General features: G+C 35.4%; 1 protein-coding gene across 3 annotated transcripts in view; it reads right to left on the minus strand.

The window, feature by feature from the left end:
* GRIA4 (glutamate ionotropic receptor AMPA type subunit 4) overlaps positions 1 to 18,989 on the minus strand; it is a 515,737-nt gene that overhangs the window by 329,235 nt on the left and 167,513 nt on the right. For all 3 annotated transcript variants that reach the window (XM_060018030.1, XM_060018031.1, XM_060018032.1), the window contains exon 3: positions 18,334 to 18,573. In XM_060018030.1, coding sequence (XP_059874013.1) covers positions 18,334 to 18,573 — 240 coding nt within the window. The remainder of the gene's footprint in view (positions 1 to 18,333; positions 18,574 to 18,989) is intronic.

The raw sequence follows: 18,989 nt of genomic DNA on the forward strand, positions 1-18,989 counted from the left end.
TTTTAATTTAATACAGTTAACCCTATTAAACAACAACACAATGCTTAAAAATTATATATTTTTTAAAAATGGAGATCTGTACACATTTTGCAAACTACAGTTCATGGACCAGGCCCCCAATTGTCTTGGTATGGCCTATAAGGAATTAATGGTTTTTACATATTTAAATGTTTGGAGGGGAGTGAAACAAAATAAAAATAAATTTTTGTGACACATTAAAATTATATAAAATTCAAATTTCAGTGTCTATAAATAGAGTTTTATTAGAGCACAGATATTCTCATTCATTTATGTATTATGTATTAGTATTATCAGTGGCTACTTTTTCATACAACATCAGAGTTGAGTAGCTGTAACAGAAACCAAATTGTCTGCAAAGCCTAAAGTATCTGCTATCTGGCTCTTTATAGGAAAAGTTTGCTGATCCTTGGCATAGATCATTCTCCCTCATTAAGTAAGGCATAATGAACATAATGTAAACTTTTATTTTGGTACGTAGTATAACATAATGGTTAAAGGCAAGAGTTTGTCGACTAAAGAGGCCTAGCTCTCTCATTGACTGCTCTGTGACTTTGGGCAAATTATTTAAACTCTCTAAGTTTTAATTGTCTCAGGAATAAAACAGGATAATAATTCTACTTATCTTTTGGGTTTGGGGAGAATTAAATATATAACATACATAGCAAATAACCTAGTGCATATGACAGTTGTGGAGCCCAAAAATATGCCTAAAATGCAAGGATACAGGAAAGAAAATAAAACAATGACAAAAGATACACTTGACAAATATGGGCCAAAAGAAAACTTGGGTAGCTATGTTAATATTGAAAAAATAGACCTTAAGACAAAAAGCATCATTGAGGAGAGAGGGGCTCATTACCCCTCTAATATACATTAAAAAAGGTTCAATTTACCAGGAAGATGCTAAAAATTCTAAAGTATTTTATATAAGATATATCAATCACATATAAAGCAAAAATCTATATGAATACAGTTAGAAATTGATAAATCTATGACCACAGTGGGAGGTTTCCATGTACATTTCTCAATTAGGTTAAACAGTCAGAAATTTAATAAAAACATAGAAGATTTGAATAAAAATGTGTAATGATTATATAGAAAAATTCTCCATGAAATATTATAAAAATTGTACTTGTACTGGAACACGAAGAAAATTCTAAGAAGTTTCAAAGAATTAGTATTATTGAGAACACATTTTCTGCTAGAATTCATTAAGCACTTCACACAAATGAATTTTATATATCTTAACAAATGTGACACAAGGACAAATGAAACATTTGAATGAGGCTACCGACTCATGAAAGAAATTGAAGCATGGTTTAAAAAGGTTCTTCAAACTTCATGCCCAAATATTTTAAGACAAGTTTTATCAAACTTTTGAGGAAAAGTTAATTTTAACATTATACAAACACATCCAGAAAAGATAAAAATACATAATATTCTGCAACATATTCTAGAAGGCTAATATAAACCTTGCTACAAAATTCCATTTGTAATTACATGTGTAAAATGACATGTGTCGTAAAGGGGGTGATGTAGTTTTATTTCCCCTCCACTCCTTCCTGTTGACTTTAATACAGATATATGATTGGAGCTTAAGTAGCCACCATGGACCTTAAAGTGAAGCCACATGTTGAGGATGTCATAGCAACAATAATAGAAGTCTGATTGCCAGAAGATAATGGGACTTCCATAGCAGTTATATAGTAGTGCCATACTATATGTACCTCATATATATATACATATCTATGCATGCGTAGGGGTATGCATACATATATTGTTATTTTGTATTTGTTATTATTTGTGGCCTAAACTATTCCTATCTAATACAAAACCAAGATAGAAAACAGTTTGCAGTAATTTTCCATTGTACTTTTCTTAGAAATATCACACTTCACACAAGTGTCTCATGAATTATTCTTTCCAAATATATAGGGGAGTCTTCCTGACAAGTATTTGTAAGTACAATGTACAATTTCTGAATGCTTCTGAAGATTTTAAAGCACAAAAGTGGCATATCTGTGGTTTGTGTTGCAAGTAGTTCACCCTTGCAAGTTAACAGAAGATGAGTTTAAGAAGGACAGTACTGGAGCCAAGGAGAGAAGTTGATTGATGCAGGAGAATGAAGAGGGCCTGAGCAAAGACTTCACTACTCTCCTCCTCAAATTTATCTTCTGTGCACTTACATGGAGGAAGGGATAAATTTGGCATATTTTTATGTGGCACACATTTGGCAGGACTGATGATTGGTTTGAAGAAAAAGGAGCAAGCCTAGCATGCAAGGCAGAGCACTACCTTCTAGGATAGAGAATATATGAAAAGGAACAAGTTTGAGGGGGCAGGTGATAGATTTATTCTTGAAATGCTGAGTTTTCAGATACAAATGGGACACAATAGTTACTATGTAAATGAGTCATACAAGTGAGTATGAGACCATAAGATTCATTCATTCATAATTACTGAGTGTGACTAAATAACTGGTCCAGTCCTTGTTCAGGGAAACTCAGTGAGTAGGACAGAATTCCTGTTATTATAGACCTTAAATAGTCCAATGGCAAACACATAGAATTAAAGAGTTGGAATACCAGGTTGATAGAGATAATACAAAATGCTATGGAAGCACACAGAAGGGGTGTTAACTCATTCGAGGGTAAATGTGTAGAAAAAGACTCCTTGAAGCAAGTTATGCTCAGACCTGAAGGATGAATAGGAATGACTCCAGAGATATATGTTTGAGGTTGAGGAAATGGCATTTGCAGAGCTGTCAAGGCAAGAGAGAACCTAGGGCTCAAAATCTTTAGAAAAGCCATTTTCACTGGGGCTTGGTGTTTCAGGGGAAGTGGACTATATAATGATATGGGAGAAGCAACCAAGAGACGGACTGTAAAGCATCATTTAAGGAATTTGAACATTATAAGAAGGGTAATGAAAAGTCATAAAATAAATTCTAATCAGGAATGGGGTATATGCAGATTTGTGTTTAAGAAATTTACAGAGGCAAAGTTGCTGAGGACAGACCCCAGGGGGAAATGTCAGCATTTTAGGAGAAGTTAGAGGAAGTCTACAAAGGAGATGAAAAATAAGAAATCACAAACTTATGCTTCAGTCTGTTTCTTCATCAATTTAGCATTTATACCCAGAAATGTCTTATGTATTATGAAGGTTTATGTCTCATAAAATATTATCCTATAATAAAAAATTGTCTCATAATATAAAATATTATATAAAATATTAACCAAACACCTTTGATTTGTGATTAATAATACTGAAATGATAAATAGGGCTTCCCTGGTGGTACAATGATTAAGAATCCGCCTGCCAGTGCAGGAGACATGGGTTCAAGTCCTGGTCTGGGAAGATCCCACATGCCGCAGAGCAACTAAGCCCATGCTCCAGCCACAACTACAGAGCCTGCGCTCTAGAGCCCGCAAGCCATAACTACTTAGCCCATGTGCCACAACTACTGAAGCCCATGAGCCTAGAGCCCATGCTCCACAACAAGAGAAACCCCTGCAGTGAGAAGCCTGCACACCACAATGAAGAGTAGCCCCCGCTCGCTGTAACTAGAGAAAAGCCCATGCACAACGAAGACCCAATGCAGCCATAAATAAATAAACAAACAAATAAATAAATAAATAAATTTATTAAAAACAATTAAAAACTCTGTTTAAAAAATGATAAATATTTATTGGAGTTTAAGCATAAATTATTATGGTATTAGTATACTACTACCACTAATTGCTACTACTAATAAATATAGTAGCAACAGCAACAACAAAATAATAGCTATAACTTATATAGTTTATTATATGCCAGGAATTTGATAAGCACGTCATGTATAACTCATAGTGACCCAGTAGATTTGATTATTAATACTATTTTTCAGACTAGAAAACTGAGATCTAACTATGTTAAGGAACACCTAATAAGTAATACATCTGAGATTTGAATTCAGGCACTTAACACTATGGTCTTAGGACTGTCCTCCACGGACAAAATCTGGGCTATAGAACTGAAAGAATGCTGGAGCTATTTCTGTTTAAACATGCAAAAGATTGTCAAGGCTATCATATATTAAACTAAGGAAGTTATATCTAAGAACTCCTTTCCATTGCTTCAAATAGTAAGTTACTGCTTTCCATAGTCCTGATATCATATGTATTATAACATGGTGAATGAACTCTAAAAACACCATTGAGTAAACCTTACCTCTGACATAAGTTTTATGCTGTAAGGATTTTAACCTTAATTGTGCATTGTCACTACACGCACATTTTGTTCCATTTTTATAATAGAATGAAAATTAATTGAGACAATGTAAATTATCTTGAGGCACTGTATTCAATCAGAGCTCTAAAAGAAAGCTTTTCCCCTCAGATCTTCAAATAAGCAATATTATTTTTAAACAAAGAAGCAGTCAGGAAATTGCAAGTCATTTGCAGACTTACTGCTTTTGAAAGTTGTGGGTCACTGAAAAGGTGGAATCATGAGAAAGCTTATGCAGTTTGACCTTTTAGGATAAAAAAAAATTGCTAAAACATTATACTCACATTCCATCAATTTAAGGATTCTCAAGGAACGTGTTCCCTCCCCTTGGTCCTCAGATGTGGCTGAATAACTCTATTGACAGATTCAGCATCTGTTCAGGGCTCTGACACAGCAAAGGCTTTAAAAATTTTTTAATATTTCAAAAAAATCATTAAAATGGTCACCATGAGGGAAAATTAGAACTCTCTTGGACTCCCATACATTTATTTTGTAATTTGTTTGTTTGAATTTTGAATTTCCATTGGGCAGGGCATAATCACCTTTCCAGTGAGTAGGGCCTCCAAAGGTCTCATCCAGATCTGTTCTTTTAATACATTACTTATTTATATATTTCATTGAAGTATGCCTGATTTATAATATTATTTTCAGGTGTACAACATAGTGATTCAATATTTTTATAGATTATATTCCTCTTAAAATTATTACAAAATAATAGCTATATTTCCCTGTGCTGTACCATATATCCTTGTTGCTTATTTATCTTGTACATAGTAGTTTGTATCTCTTAACCTTGTATCCCTATCTCGCCCCTCACCCTTTCTCTCTCTCCACTGGTAACCACAACTTTGTTCTCTATATCTTCAAGTCTATTTCTGTTTTGTTATATGCATTGGTTTGTTTCACTTTTTGTTTTCCATATATAAGTGATAACATTCAGTATTTGTCTTCATCTGACTTATTTCACTAAGCATAATACCCTCTAGGTCCATCCATGTTGTTGCAAATGGCAGAATTCCATCCTTTTTTATGGCTGAGTAATATTCCATTAGATCTTCCTTATCCATTCATCTGTTGTTGGATACTTAGGTTGCTTCCATATTTCTGTTATTGTAAATAATTCTGCTGTGAACATTAGAGTGCATGTAATTTTTCAAGTTAATATTTTTGTTTTCTTCAGACATATATGCAGCAGTAGAATTGTTAGATCATATGGTAGCTCTACTTTTAGTTTTTTGAGGACTCTTTATACTGTTTTCCATAATGGTGCCCCAATTTATATTCCCACTAACAGTGTACTAGGGTTCCCTTTTCTCCACATCCTCACCAACATTTGTTATTAGTGGAATTTTTGATGAAAGCCTTTCTGACACATGTGAGGTGGTATCTTCTTATGGTTTTGATTTGCATTTCTCTGATGATTAGCAATGTGGAACATTTTTACATGTGTCTGTTGGCCACCTGTGTGTCTTCTTTGGAAAAATATATATTCAGGTCTTCTGCCCATTTTTTAATTATATCGTTTGCTTTTTTGATATTGAGTTGTATGAGCTGTTTATATATTTTGGATATTGACCCTGTATTGGTCATATCATTTGCAAATATTTTCTCCCATTCAGTAGGTTGTCCTTTTGTTTTGTTGATGGTTTCCTTTGCTGTGCAAAAGCTTTTAAGTTTAATTAGGTTCCATTTTAAAATTTTTTCTTTTGTTTCTTTTGCCTTAGGAGACAGATCCAAAAAATATAGCTAAGATTTATGTCAAAAAAGTATTCTGCCTATGCATTCTTCTAGGAACTTTATGGTTTCTGGTCTTTAATCCAATTTGAGTTTATTTTTGTATGTTGTGTGAGAAAATGTTCTAATTTCATTCTTTCACATGTAGCTGTCCAGTTTTCCCAGCACCACTTATTGATGAAACAATCTTTTCCCACTAATATTCTTGCCTCCTTTTTTGTAGATTAATTGATCATGTTAGTTTATTTCTGGATTCTCTATTCTGTTCCACTGACCTATGTGTCTACTTTTGTGCCAGTACAATGTTGTTTAGATTACTGTAGCTTTGTAGTATACTCTGAAGTCAGGGAGCATGATACCTCCAGCTTTGTTCTTTTTTCTCAAGATTGCTTTGGCAATTTAGGGTCTTTTGTGGTTCCATATACATTTTAGGATTATTTGTTCTAATTCTGCAAAAACTATGGATATTTTTATAGGGATTGCATTAAATCTGTAGATTTCTCTGGGTAGTATGGACATTTTAACAATATTAATTCTTCCAGTCTAAGAACACAGGATATCTTTCCATTTCTTTGAATCATTTTCAAATTCCTTCATCAATGTTTTATAGTTTTCAAAGTATAAGTCTTTCACCTCTTTGGTTAACTTTATTCCCAGATATTTTATAATTTTGATTTGACTGTAAATAGGATTTTCCCCCTAATTTCTATTTCTGGTAGTTCTTTATTAGTGTATGGAAAAGTAATGGATATTATAGTATATTAATCATGTATCTTGCAAATTTATTAGTTCTAATGGTTTTTTGACAGAGACTTTAGGGTTTTCTCTATATAGAATCATGTCATCTGCAAATAGTGAGAGTTTACTTCTTACCATCCAATTTGGATGCCTTTTATTTCTTTTTCTTTTCTGAGCATTGTGGCTAGGACTTCCAATATTACGTTAATTAAATAGAAGGAGTGAGAATGGGCTTTTTGTCTTGTTCCTGATTTTAGGGAAAAAACTTCTATTCTAAATGATAATCTTGCTGGGTAGAGTATCCTAGGTTGCAGGTTTTTCCCTCTCAGGACTTTGAATATATAATGTAATTGCCTTATGGCCTGAAAAGTTCCAGCAAAAATATCAGCTAATAGTCTTATGAAGGTTGCCTTGTATATGACTCTTCATTTTTCTCTTGCTGCCTTTTAGAATTCTATCATTAACTTTTCTCATTTTAATTATGTTGTGTCTTGGTGTGAGCTATTTCAGTTCATCTTGTTTGGGTCCCTCTGTGCTTCCTGTACCTGGGTATCTGGTTCCTTCTTTAGGTTTGAGAAGTTTCCAGCCATAATTTTACTAAATACATTTCTGACTCTTCTTTCTCTCTTCTCCTTCTGGGGACCCTATAATGTGAATGTTGGTACAATTCATGCTGTCCCAGAGGTCCCTTAAATTGCTCTCAGTTTAAAAATTTGTTTTTCTTTTTGCTGTCCTGATTGGGTGATTTCCATTAGTTTATCTTCCAGATCAATTGTGCATTCTTCTGTATCAACTAGTCTGCTGTCTTTTTGTTTTGTCTTTTTATTTTGTTGATGGTTTCCTTTGTTGTGCAAAAGGAAAAAAGCTTCTAATGTGTTTCTCATTTCAGTTATCACATTGCTCAGTTCTGATGGCTTCTTTTTTATATTTTCTAGTTTCTTGTTAAAATTCTCACAAACTTCCCTATTTCAGTTAACATTCTTATTACTATTCTTTTCCCTAATTCAGTTAGCATCCTTATTACTAATGCTTTGAGCTCTTCATCTGGTAAATTATTTATTTCTGCTTTATTATTTATTTTTCATGGGTTCTTCTTGCTCTTTCAATTGAAACAAATTCCTCTGTTTTCTCATTCTGCTTAACTTTCTCTGTATGAAATTAGGTGAAACAGTTACATACTGCAGTCTTGAAGGAGGGAGTCTTTGTGTGGGTGTGTCTGTATACAGTCTGCATGTGCCCAATGACTTTGTTGGTAGAGCTGGATCTGATGTGAACACAAGACGTGACCTTCCCCAGAGTGTGCTGGTAGCTATCACCTTGGAAGGAGGTGGAGCTTGAGATGGAGTGGCTAGGCCAGAGTCACATGTAGTTGGGGCTTCTCTTCAGCTCAGTGGCCTTCACTACCCTATCTGAGGTGCAAGTGGGTCCTAAGTTGCTAAGACATAGGTCCTGAGGGTTAAATCTGAGCTGGCTCCATTCCATTTAAGTTTGTGTTCTACCACCTTCTAGCACCTGCACCCTCACCCCTGAGGGGAGCAGTGCTTGGGCAAGAGGGGCTGGTGTGGGTGGTCCACTTGGGTCTGCACATGGGCTATGGTGGTCCCACCATAGTTGGAACCCCAGGATGCTTCTGATACACTGCCTCTGTAAACACCATCATGGCTGCCCCTGCCCTGTTCAGATGCAGCTCAGGGTCTAAGCTGCCTTTGTCCCTTCCAGCTGAGCTCTCCCCTCAGCGGCAGCAGCCCTCACCCCAATGGGGAGCTGTGTCCTAAGCAACCGGCTTAGGCTGAAGTACATGCAGGGGTTGTCACGGGAAAATGGCCAGTGACCTGGTGCAGTTTCAATCTGCCCTCTCTGCCCTGCTTCAGGAATAAACAAGTGTGTGTGTGCTCCTCAGGAGTGGAGTCTAGGCTCCCCACAGCCCTCCTGCTAGTCCCACTGGCCCTCCAACAAGCCAAACAGACTTGTTCCCCATGTCAGACCCTGGGTCTGGGAGTCCAATATGTGGCTGGAACCACTCACTCCCCAGGGAGGATCTCTCCTCTTCTGTGTCCCTTCTTGGGGGTACAAGTCCCAACCTGATTGCTTCTCTTCCCTTCCCACTGGATTCTGTGTGGATCTTTCCTACAACCTTGTTTGTACGAAGTCTTTCTGCCCGTCTCCGGTTAGGTGCAGTGAGAATTGTTCCATACGTAGGAGTATTTTTTTTATTTTATTTTTTTTTTGTGGTACGTGGGCCTCTCACTGTTGTGGCCTCTCCCATTGTGGAGCACAGGCTCCGGACACACAGGCTCAGCGGCCATGGCCCACAGGACCAGCTGCTCCGTGACACGTGGGATCTTCCTGGACCAGGGCACGAACCCGTGTCCCCTGCATCGGCAGGCGGACTCAACCACTGCGCCACCAGGGAAGCCCGGTAGGTGTATTTTTGATGTGCTCTTTGGGGAGGTGAGTTCTGTGTCCTCCTACTCTGCCACCTTGATCTCTTCCCCCCAGATATGTTCTTAGTTTTTTTGTTTAGAGACTGAACACTGATGGTGGGAAAGAAGTGAGAAAGGAAGAACATCCAGACAGGTGATCTGTCAGTCAGTCAACAATATGTGTCTAGTGCCTACTAAGTGGCAACTAAATTGACCCAAATATTCATGGAAGGTGCAAACTTATTTTCTCTGCCATCACACTCAGGCCTCTTTAACCTTTCAAATGAATGTTTGAGAGGCTGATGGCACCACAAAAGCAACTGTAGGCTTCTGTATTTCATCACAGAATTTCTCCATCCTGTCAACCCACTGCTTATTTTGCTGCTCCTTACTCTGCTCTCTTCTTTGACTACCCTTGTTTTAGCTTCATGTCATTGTTCTTTGCTAATCTCTGCCTTGTTTGGCAGTCCTGTTCTGATTCATTCTCCTTGTTAGATTTCACGACTCTTTCAGCATACAACTTTCAGCATTTGTCCTCAAATCTTTCATTCTATGACCAGGGAAAGTGGGAGGTGACAGAGAGATGTGCACCTCTCTTTTCCTTCTCTCACCAGGGAAAAAGGATTAGACACAAACCCTCTTTGTAAAAACACCCACCAATAGTCCTTCATCCCATCCACTCACCCCTTAGTACACTGTTCCCCTTCCTAGTCCATTGTGGTAACAGCCTGTAGAATCTGGGATAATAAGGGCAGGGAATAAACATTGCAGTAACAACCAATGGAGATGCTATGAAGGGAGCAGAGAATGCCTTACCTCTTCCTGATTACAGTAGTCCCTGTTATCCAAGGCTTCACTCTCCATGGTTTCAGTAACATTTGGTCAACCATGGTCCAATAATATTAAGTGGAAAAGTGCAGAAATAAACAATTTATGTTTTAAATTGTGTGCCCTTCTGAGATGCGTGATGAATCTCCCACTGTTCCTGCTCCATTCTGCCTGAGATGTGAATCCTCCCTTTGTCCAGCCATCCTGCACCTTAGTCACTTAGTAGCCAGCTTGGTTATCAGATCAACCTTTGTGGTATAGCAGTGCTTGTGTTCAAGTCACACTTATTTTACTTCATTTTGGCCCCAAAGCACAAGGGTAGTGATTCTGGCAATCCAGATATACCAAAGAGAAGCCATAGAGTGCTTCCTTTAAGTAAAAAGGTGAAAGTTCTCGACTTACTAAGAAAAGAAAAAAAATAGTATGCTGAGGTCACTAAGGTCCACGGTTAGAATGAATCTTCTATCCATGAAAGTGTGAGGAAGAAAATGGAAATTTATGCTAGTTTTGCTGTTGCACCTCAAACTGCAAAAGTTATGGGTACAGTGTGTGGTAAGTGCTCAGTTAAGATAGAAAAGGCATTAAATTTTTACAGTAAGATATTTTTAGAGTAAATATCAGTACATGTTTATAATTTTCTATTTTATTATTAGTTATTGTTATTAATTTCTTCCTGTGTCTAATTTATAAATTAAACTTTATCACTGTAAAAACATAACATATAAAGTGTTCAGTACTATCCATAGTTTCAGGCATCCACTGGGTGTCTTGAAACATATTCTCCATGGATAAGGGGGGACTACTGTACTATTTCTTCCTCAATTACAAGTTAAAATCTCTATAGGAAGCTCCACTGTTATTTTTATACCTGTATTTTCCTTTGCTCTCCCACTGGCCTGGATCCAGCAGGAAGACAGTGATACACTTGAAAGATACAGTTAAGTGTTGTTTTCCTCCTGTTGGAATGTATTTTCCTCACACTTAGCAACTGGCAACAAATAAATATTTGGCATTGTCAGACTGACCATAAATGTAATAAAAGTCAGTAAGCAAATAAATTTGGATGAGCTATAAAATATAGTCTAAATTCTAATGGGTTCACTATAAACAGTTACCTGAAAGTTGTCACAGTAGGTTTACAAAAAGGGAACTCTTCTTCATCCTGGTGAGGGTTTTAGACTTAAAGATTTTTTTTTCAGGATTAGAAAATAAGTTGAAAATAGGGCTTAATGTTGTAAAGAATTAAAGATAAATTACTCATCCTTTCTTGGATAATACCCAGTTAGAACCTGAAAGATTCTTACTTCTCCTGAACTGATATGTCAATTAACTCTGTTTTGCTATTGTGTTTGTAATTTTGTTTTTAATAAGAAAAATGGTCCAGAGCATTTTAAGTGGCACAATTAATGGTAGATGTGTGCTAACAGAGTATCAGTATGTGTGGTAATTAGGAATTGGAGATGGGGGGAATGAGGAAAAACAGGTGCTTGTAATTAGCACTGTAGACACTAAGCACTCCAAGTCCAGTTGAGAGGTTGTATAATTACCCCTGATTTTCCCCATCCCACCCCTATCTGAAAGGGATTTCAAAGAAGGAACAGATATCAGTAATTTTACTTTGGTGTGAATTGAAGTCATTAGGCTCTGTTCCTTAGAGTTATCTGCTCTGTCATCCCTCTATATTATTATGAACTTGAGTTTAAAGGGATCCTAGGAGTCCATAACTGGTAATGGATGAGAGGAAGGTTAAGGTTCCCATTGTGCATGAAATCATTCACTTTGCCTTCTCTCTCTAGGTTCTGAGGGAAGGCAGAGAAAGAGGGAAAGAGCAATAAAATGAAACAGTATGAGAAAAAAATAAAGAAGAGAATTGGAACTGAACCCAAAAGGAAGATAGGAGAGTTTTCTGGAGTGATTTATACAGGTTTAATTTTTGGGAAATAAAAGAGATATCGAAAGGTGTCTCATGCCTCTTCCTTTTCATTTACTCCTTTTTCTATTACTTAGATCTCAACTTTTTTGTAAAAGGATTTAAAGCAGTTTTAAAATAAAAGGTATGCATGCATTGAAACCCAAAAAGCAGAAATAAAATAGGAAGATCTCTCCCCTCCCCATGCAAACATACTCCTCTTTCCATCCCCTCATCACTTGCACTGGCTTTAGCATGGGATAGCAGCATATACATATTATGCCATCCACAGCATTGTTTCCTAGACTTCTCAAAATATGTTGTGCAATGTGTAGAACGTATTTTTGTAAAAAATAGTGCTAAAAAGAAAAAAAATGACCAAAGGAAACAAGCCAAACTAGCCAAAGTAAAGTTTTATCCTCTATGCTTTGCCAAATATATCTCTCCTAGAAACAATTTACATAATGTTATAATATTTATTAAGATAATGGACACAAGATATTTAGCAACCTGTGAAACATCATTAGCCTGGAAAGCACTAATGTAGGTAAAACACTGAGCAGTAAATGTTAAAGAGAACCAGGATTAAGTAAAATAAGGTCAGTGTCAGCCATTGCTTACATTAGACACGAGGTCAAAGTTGCTGGTCATCATAACAGTTTTGAAAAATACCGACAGTGATCATTAGAATTTTAAAAAATGTTAGGTTTATGTCTCATCTTTCCCTTGATCATAAATTCACCTTGTTATCAGTGGTGTTAGAAATGGCCTTAAACACATCATAAATACTTAAAATTCTGGGCAACAGACGCAGGTAAAAAATATGTTATTTTGAAAAGATTTATTGAAAAACAACCGTACTTATAAATATTTAAATTAATGTCTCTTTTTCACTCAAGGAAAATGACATATTAATTAAATTTGAAAAAAATTTCAAGATTTTATATAACTGAAAATATTATTTAAATTTTTCTAAATATTTAATTTAATATGTCTAAATTAAGAATGTTATTTTTCAACCTTCTCCATATTTCTTCATCATAATAAAATTGCATTCAATTCAAGTACCATTCTTACAGGAGAATTTTTCATTTTGACTACTCTATGAACTATTTGGTTCATTAAAATATGGTGCCATTAATAAAAAATAAGTTACATGATTAGTTATTAGAGCTCTAAATTTATTTGATACTATTGTCAATGACTTCATTTGATTAATTCATTTATTTCATATTTATAATAACCCCTGATAGTATGCCTATCAGGGGTTACTATGCTAAACATGAAAGGTATAAATATAAAAAGATATAACAATAACTGGAGAAGGACTTACATTTCTAAGGGAAGAAAAGATATGTAAATGTATAAAAAATGCAGTATGAAAATTACTATATAAAGGATTATGTGCAGGATGTTCTCTAAGTTCTTTTCTTACATAGTAAAATATAAATCAAGAAGAGATTTGGACATTTCACTCAAAGTGAAATATTGCAGATGAGCTCTGTGGTTAGATATGCTATGTTGTCCAATACAGTAGTTTTTAGGCAAATGTAGTTATTTAAATTAATCAATTAAAGTTAAGCAAAATTTAAAATTCAGTTTCTCAGGTAGATACATAAGTCACATTTTAAATCATTCAAGAGTATCATATTTATTAACACAAAAATCTTTTCAAAGTTTGTGTTTAAATGATGTTTTATAATTGTTTTTCCCAAAAAGGCAATGATCTTTTTGGAAAATAGTTGTGTTCCAAATTAAAATTGTAAAAACATCAAGCTATGCATCAAAGACAAGTTTCCAGTTGTCAAGTAGAGTGTTGTGCACTATTTTCTAATGAAGTCATAGCAAGAGAGTTAATTTATTTTCAGTAGTAGCTTGCTCATTATTGCATTATTAATATTTATCAAAGTACCTGATGAAAACTGAACAAAGTTTTATTAAATGTTAAATGGATAAATGGATACATTGAAAGAATAAATAAATGAACACATTTTTTTTCTTCTTTGAGAGTCAGTCAAACGCACAGAAGCAGGAAGTCATCTGCTGGTAAAGAGATCACTGATGCCACCTACTACTTTTGTTTTCCACCCACAATTTCCAGGGAAGGAATAGAATATTTGGAATATAAAATATCAAGAAACCTTAAAGATAGTTTTAATGAGCCTTAAAGAAAGTGCAGTTCAACTTTCCTTCCTCCTGCCCCTGCGTCCCCTTTCTTTCTCTTTCTTTCTTCCTTCCTTTCTTTCTCTTCCTTTCTTCCTTCCTTTCTTTCTTCCTTCCTTCCTTCCTTTCTTTCTTTCTTTCTTTCTTTCTTTCTTTCTTTCTTTCTTTCTTTCTTTCTTTCTTTCTTTCTTTCTCTGTCTCTCCCTCCCTCTCTCCCTCTCTCCCTCCCTTCCACCCTCCCTCCCTCCCTTCCTTCCTTCCTTCCTTCTTCTTCTTTCCTTCCTTCCTTTCTTCAGGTGTGGACAAAAATATAGACAGGTTCACAGAGCTCATCAACAGCAGACCAGGACTAGAACACAGGTTTTATATCAGAGGAAATAAAGTATGATTCCTTTTATTGATTGCAATTCAACATTTTAAAACACTACTTAAAGTTATAATAGAGTGAAGCTCTTGTATCTTAAGATATCACTGTATCACTATAGTGATTACAATTTCAGAAATAATTGAGTGGATCAATGAAATAATTTATTCCAAAATAAGAATTTATGAGGCATCAGAAAGTCAGGTTCCACTCAAGTTCATAGAGAAATTCAGGGTCATATTAAGGCAGCTACTTAGAACAGGAAAAATGTTTAGATGAGCAGTTCATGATCACAGTAGAGGATTAGAGAAAAGTACTAAAATGTACCATACTATCTTATTTCTTTACACTTCATTTTTGCATTATATTTAAATATTCTGACCTTTAATGTTGATGTGTGTTCTTTTAATTATTCATGATGTGAAAATATGGATGACTCTTAGACAACTATATTTGTGACAGAAGTTAATCATACTTTCATAACTGTGGTTCACACCTCAGTTGGTGATAGTGATACATAATTTTAAAAACTGTCTCTAAGAGGAGGTAAATTGGGCTTGTGATCCTAAATTCATAAAATGAGCACAATAATTTCAAAGAGGGAAAATTATTCTCGTCTTTTGCAAGTACTTACGTAAGACCCAGAATATTGAGAAAAATGGTAGTATCATGGCAAAGTGAGCCATCTGAACATAAGAAACAGCCATTTTCCTGACATGTTATTTTTCATTCATGCAATTACCACTTGGAATAAAGGTGTATACTCTGTGATTTTTTAAAAATTTATTTATTTGTCTGCATCGGGTCTTAACTATGGCACACAGGATCTTTGTTGAGGCAGGCAGGATCTTTTTTGTGACGTGGGCTCTTCATTGTGGCATGTGGGTTTTCTCTTCTCTAGTTGTGGCATGTGGGCTCCAGAGAGCATGGGCTCTGTAGTTTGCAGTGGGCTCTCTAGTTGAAGAATGAGAGCTCAGTAGTTGTGGCACGTGGACTTAGTTGCCTCGCAGCAGGTGGGATCTTAGTTCCCGACCAGGGATCAACCCACATCCCCTGCATTGGAAGGTGGATTCTTTATCACTGGACCACCAGGGAAGTCCCTAAAGGTGGATACTTTGAAGTTGGATCGAATTACTATAATAGAAGGCAATTCAAAGGACGAGCTATTCATCCCAAAGTAAGTATTGGAGAGAACTAAGAAATACTAGAGAGTGATTTACATCAACTGGTTAAAAGTAAGCAGTTAAATTCTAGGGTGATGACAGGAGAAAGCAGGCTTTTGTGCAGCAAGTTAATAGGTAGATTAAAAGTTACAGGATGCCTTATTAGAAGAAATAGTGCTGGTACCATGATGAGTTTAAGCCTTTGAAGGCAGAAATTTAACCAGGAGAAAGAATCTCTAAATAACCAAGTATTGTCTGCTTATACTAGAGAGATCCCATGGTAAAAAGTAATGGGAGGTGGACCAAGTTTGGATCATCTGACTTGTTATGCAGGAGTGAGGATCCTAAAAAGTACAAACTGGTGCAAAAGCAAATCATTAATTTTAATCCCTGTTTGGTGGGGAGACTGATGCATGAATGCCTAGAATCCTCTCCTTGCCAGAGACTGGTTTGCACAAGGGCAGAGGAAAGTGAGACAGGTCCCACTGGTATTTCAATGAGACCAAGATGCCATAAGATAAGGATCTTCTGCCCAAAGTGGCAAACTAAGCTGTGTCATAACAAGCCACAGGAAGAACCATCTCATCCATATTCCAGTATATATTTCTTGACATTATGATTCAATTTTTTAAGCACTTAAAATCAATTTTATTGAAGTGGAATTTTTTTTTCACTTGACACTCATATTATATAATTGATGAACTTACATTGGTACGTTATTACCCAAAGTCCTAGTTTACACTAGGGTTCATCCTTGGTTTTATACATTCTATGGGTTTGGAAAAATGTATAGTGACATGCATCCACCATTATAATATTACACAGAACTCTTTCACTGCCCTAAAAATCCTCTGTGCTCCACCTATTGATCCCTTCTTCCCCTTCACTCCTGGAAACCACTGATCTTTTTATTGTCTCATAGTTTGTCCTTTCCCAGAATGTCATATGGCTGGAATAATGCAGTGTTGTATCCTTTTCAGAATGTCTTCTTTCACTTAGTTATATGCATTTAAGTTTCCTCCATGTCTTTTTATGTCTTGATAGCTCATTTCTTTTCAGTTCTGAATTGTCTAAATGTATCACTGTTTAATCATCCCTTCACCTACTGAAGGACATCTTGGTTGCTTCTAAGTTTTGACTATTATGAATAAAGCTGTTATAAACATCTCTGTGAAGGTTTCTGTGTGGTTTGGGTGAAAACACCAAGGAGCATGATTGCTGGATCATATAGTAAGAGAAAATCTAGTTTTGTAAGAAACCGCCAAATTGTCTTACAAAGTGGCTGTACCATTTTACATTCCCCCCAACAATGAATGAAAGTTCCTGTTACTCCACTTCCTAACCACCATTTGATGTTGTCAGTGATCTAAATTTTTTCCATTCTAATAGACATGTAGTAGTATCTCATTGTTGTTTTAATTTGCATTATGATTCAATTCTCAGTGTCCCCTAGCTTAAGAATATTTCCAAAAGTTAGAAGTGAGGAGAGTGATAATCTCTCTAATCTGTAATACATTCTCTAGGATGCTTTGGATTGTTAGCTATTGGAAAATGATACCATGAGATATAGATAGGCTCCCAAATTTCAAAATGAGAATTAGAGTATGCTACAACCATGAAGAAAATACACTGATGATATTAAATTTTCTGAGCTTGTTTCCAAATGGAAAATTTACGAAGAATGCCAATATAAACAAAGGACTATCATTGGTGTGACATCTTATATGACTTACATTTCCATCTAATTAAATATGTAAATATAAATGAGAAATATGAATTCATTTAATAAGTTTTTGTCTCAATATAAGATTCTGAATATTTGGATTTTGAAGATAATTATATCTTCAAATGATTTATTTTGTTTATTGTTTTTATATTTATTGTTTTACTCACTTCACAGGTAGAATTTTACTAAGCATGTTCTTGAAATGTTGCCTGTTTGAACTTTTACTATAACTTCTTGTCTGCTTCTAAATCTTACACTTTAAGGAAAAAGAACTGAAAACAAAACCCCACAGGTGATTCCCTGATGTTTATTTTGAAACATAATATGTTGCTATATTCTGGTCACTAAATAAAAAGCAGAACTGAACAAAAATTGGAATTCCTTAAGTTATGTCTCCAACCGAAAGTCCAAGTATATCAACATTGTACAGAACTGTATGGATTGCCAATAATTTAGTGTTAGTTATCCACCTTGTTTCTCCAACACATGGATCATACCACTTATTAATCTTTAAAGACTGATAGGTAAAGATAAAGTGAAAGGTTGCCAGCAAGCAGAAGCCTTACCACCAAATCTTTATTCTCATTATCATGACCCTTCAATTACTCATTTAACATTTTATATTTCAAACTCAATGCTATGCCTCAACCTGATACTATTTAAAAATCTTCCAAATCATGAAATAATTTGCATTTGAGGTAAAGGACATACATATTTTATGACTGCACCTGAAATATCATCATGGAAATTAAAAAAAAATTATCTATTTTAATTTCAACTAAAGAGCATGGTTTGCTCAAGTAACCTTGTGAATTTGAAGTTCATTTAATTAAAAATTTTTCCCCAGAGTCAAGATAAAAACACTGAGAATACACATTGACCATTTTCTGATTTTAGCCACATTAGGGATCAAAATATTTTGCTCACACAAGTGATACAAAGTCATTTCAGATAGCAAATTAGAGTTTTACTTATGTAGATGTGGAATTGCGACTTACCCCTGTCTGTGTCATACAGGAAGACAAAACAGTTCCATTCATAGTGATCCAGCAGACTCAAGAGTGCTCCTCGTAAGGAAGGCCTTAGCTGCAGTACAAACTGGCTCTCCCCCTCAGTAGGGAAACTTGGTGTGATGAGGGAGATGTGTAAGGCGCTGCAGAATGAGGTCAAGGTATGTACTGACCTCTTATCATAGAGTCCAAAAATGGCAAATACTCCTCTAGAATACTGGGAACAGACTGAAACAAAAACAAACAAAAAAACCCATAAACTATTAGCACACTCTAAAACTGTTGACTCCACATCTATAGTTTATGAAACAAACAAAATCTCTGAGTCATTGATATGTCAGGAATATAATATAAGGAAACAGTAAAAGTGAAGTGTGCAATTATTTGTATAATCAATTAGTGAAATGTTAAGCTTGCCCTCAAAGCCCTGCAGTAAATGAGATAACAAGGGGTTTTCTCAAGAGACCAATTTGAATTAAGAAAAATTTGACTAAAATGAAGTAATATATAACATTCCATGATAATGTGACAAATCCTATGCTAGAGACTTTTTTTTTTTTTTAACATCTTTATTGGGGTATAATTACTTTACAATGGTGTGTTAGTTTCTGCTTTATAACAAAGTGAATCAGTTATACATATAC

The sequence above is a fragment of the Delphinus delphis genome, chromosome 8 (assembly GCF_949987515.2).
Source record: "Delphinus delphis chromosome 8, mDelDel1.2, whole genome shotgun sequence".
Taxonomy (NCBI): Eukaryota; Metazoa; Chordata; class Mammalia; order Artiodactyla; family Delphinidae; genus Delphinus; species Delphinus delphis.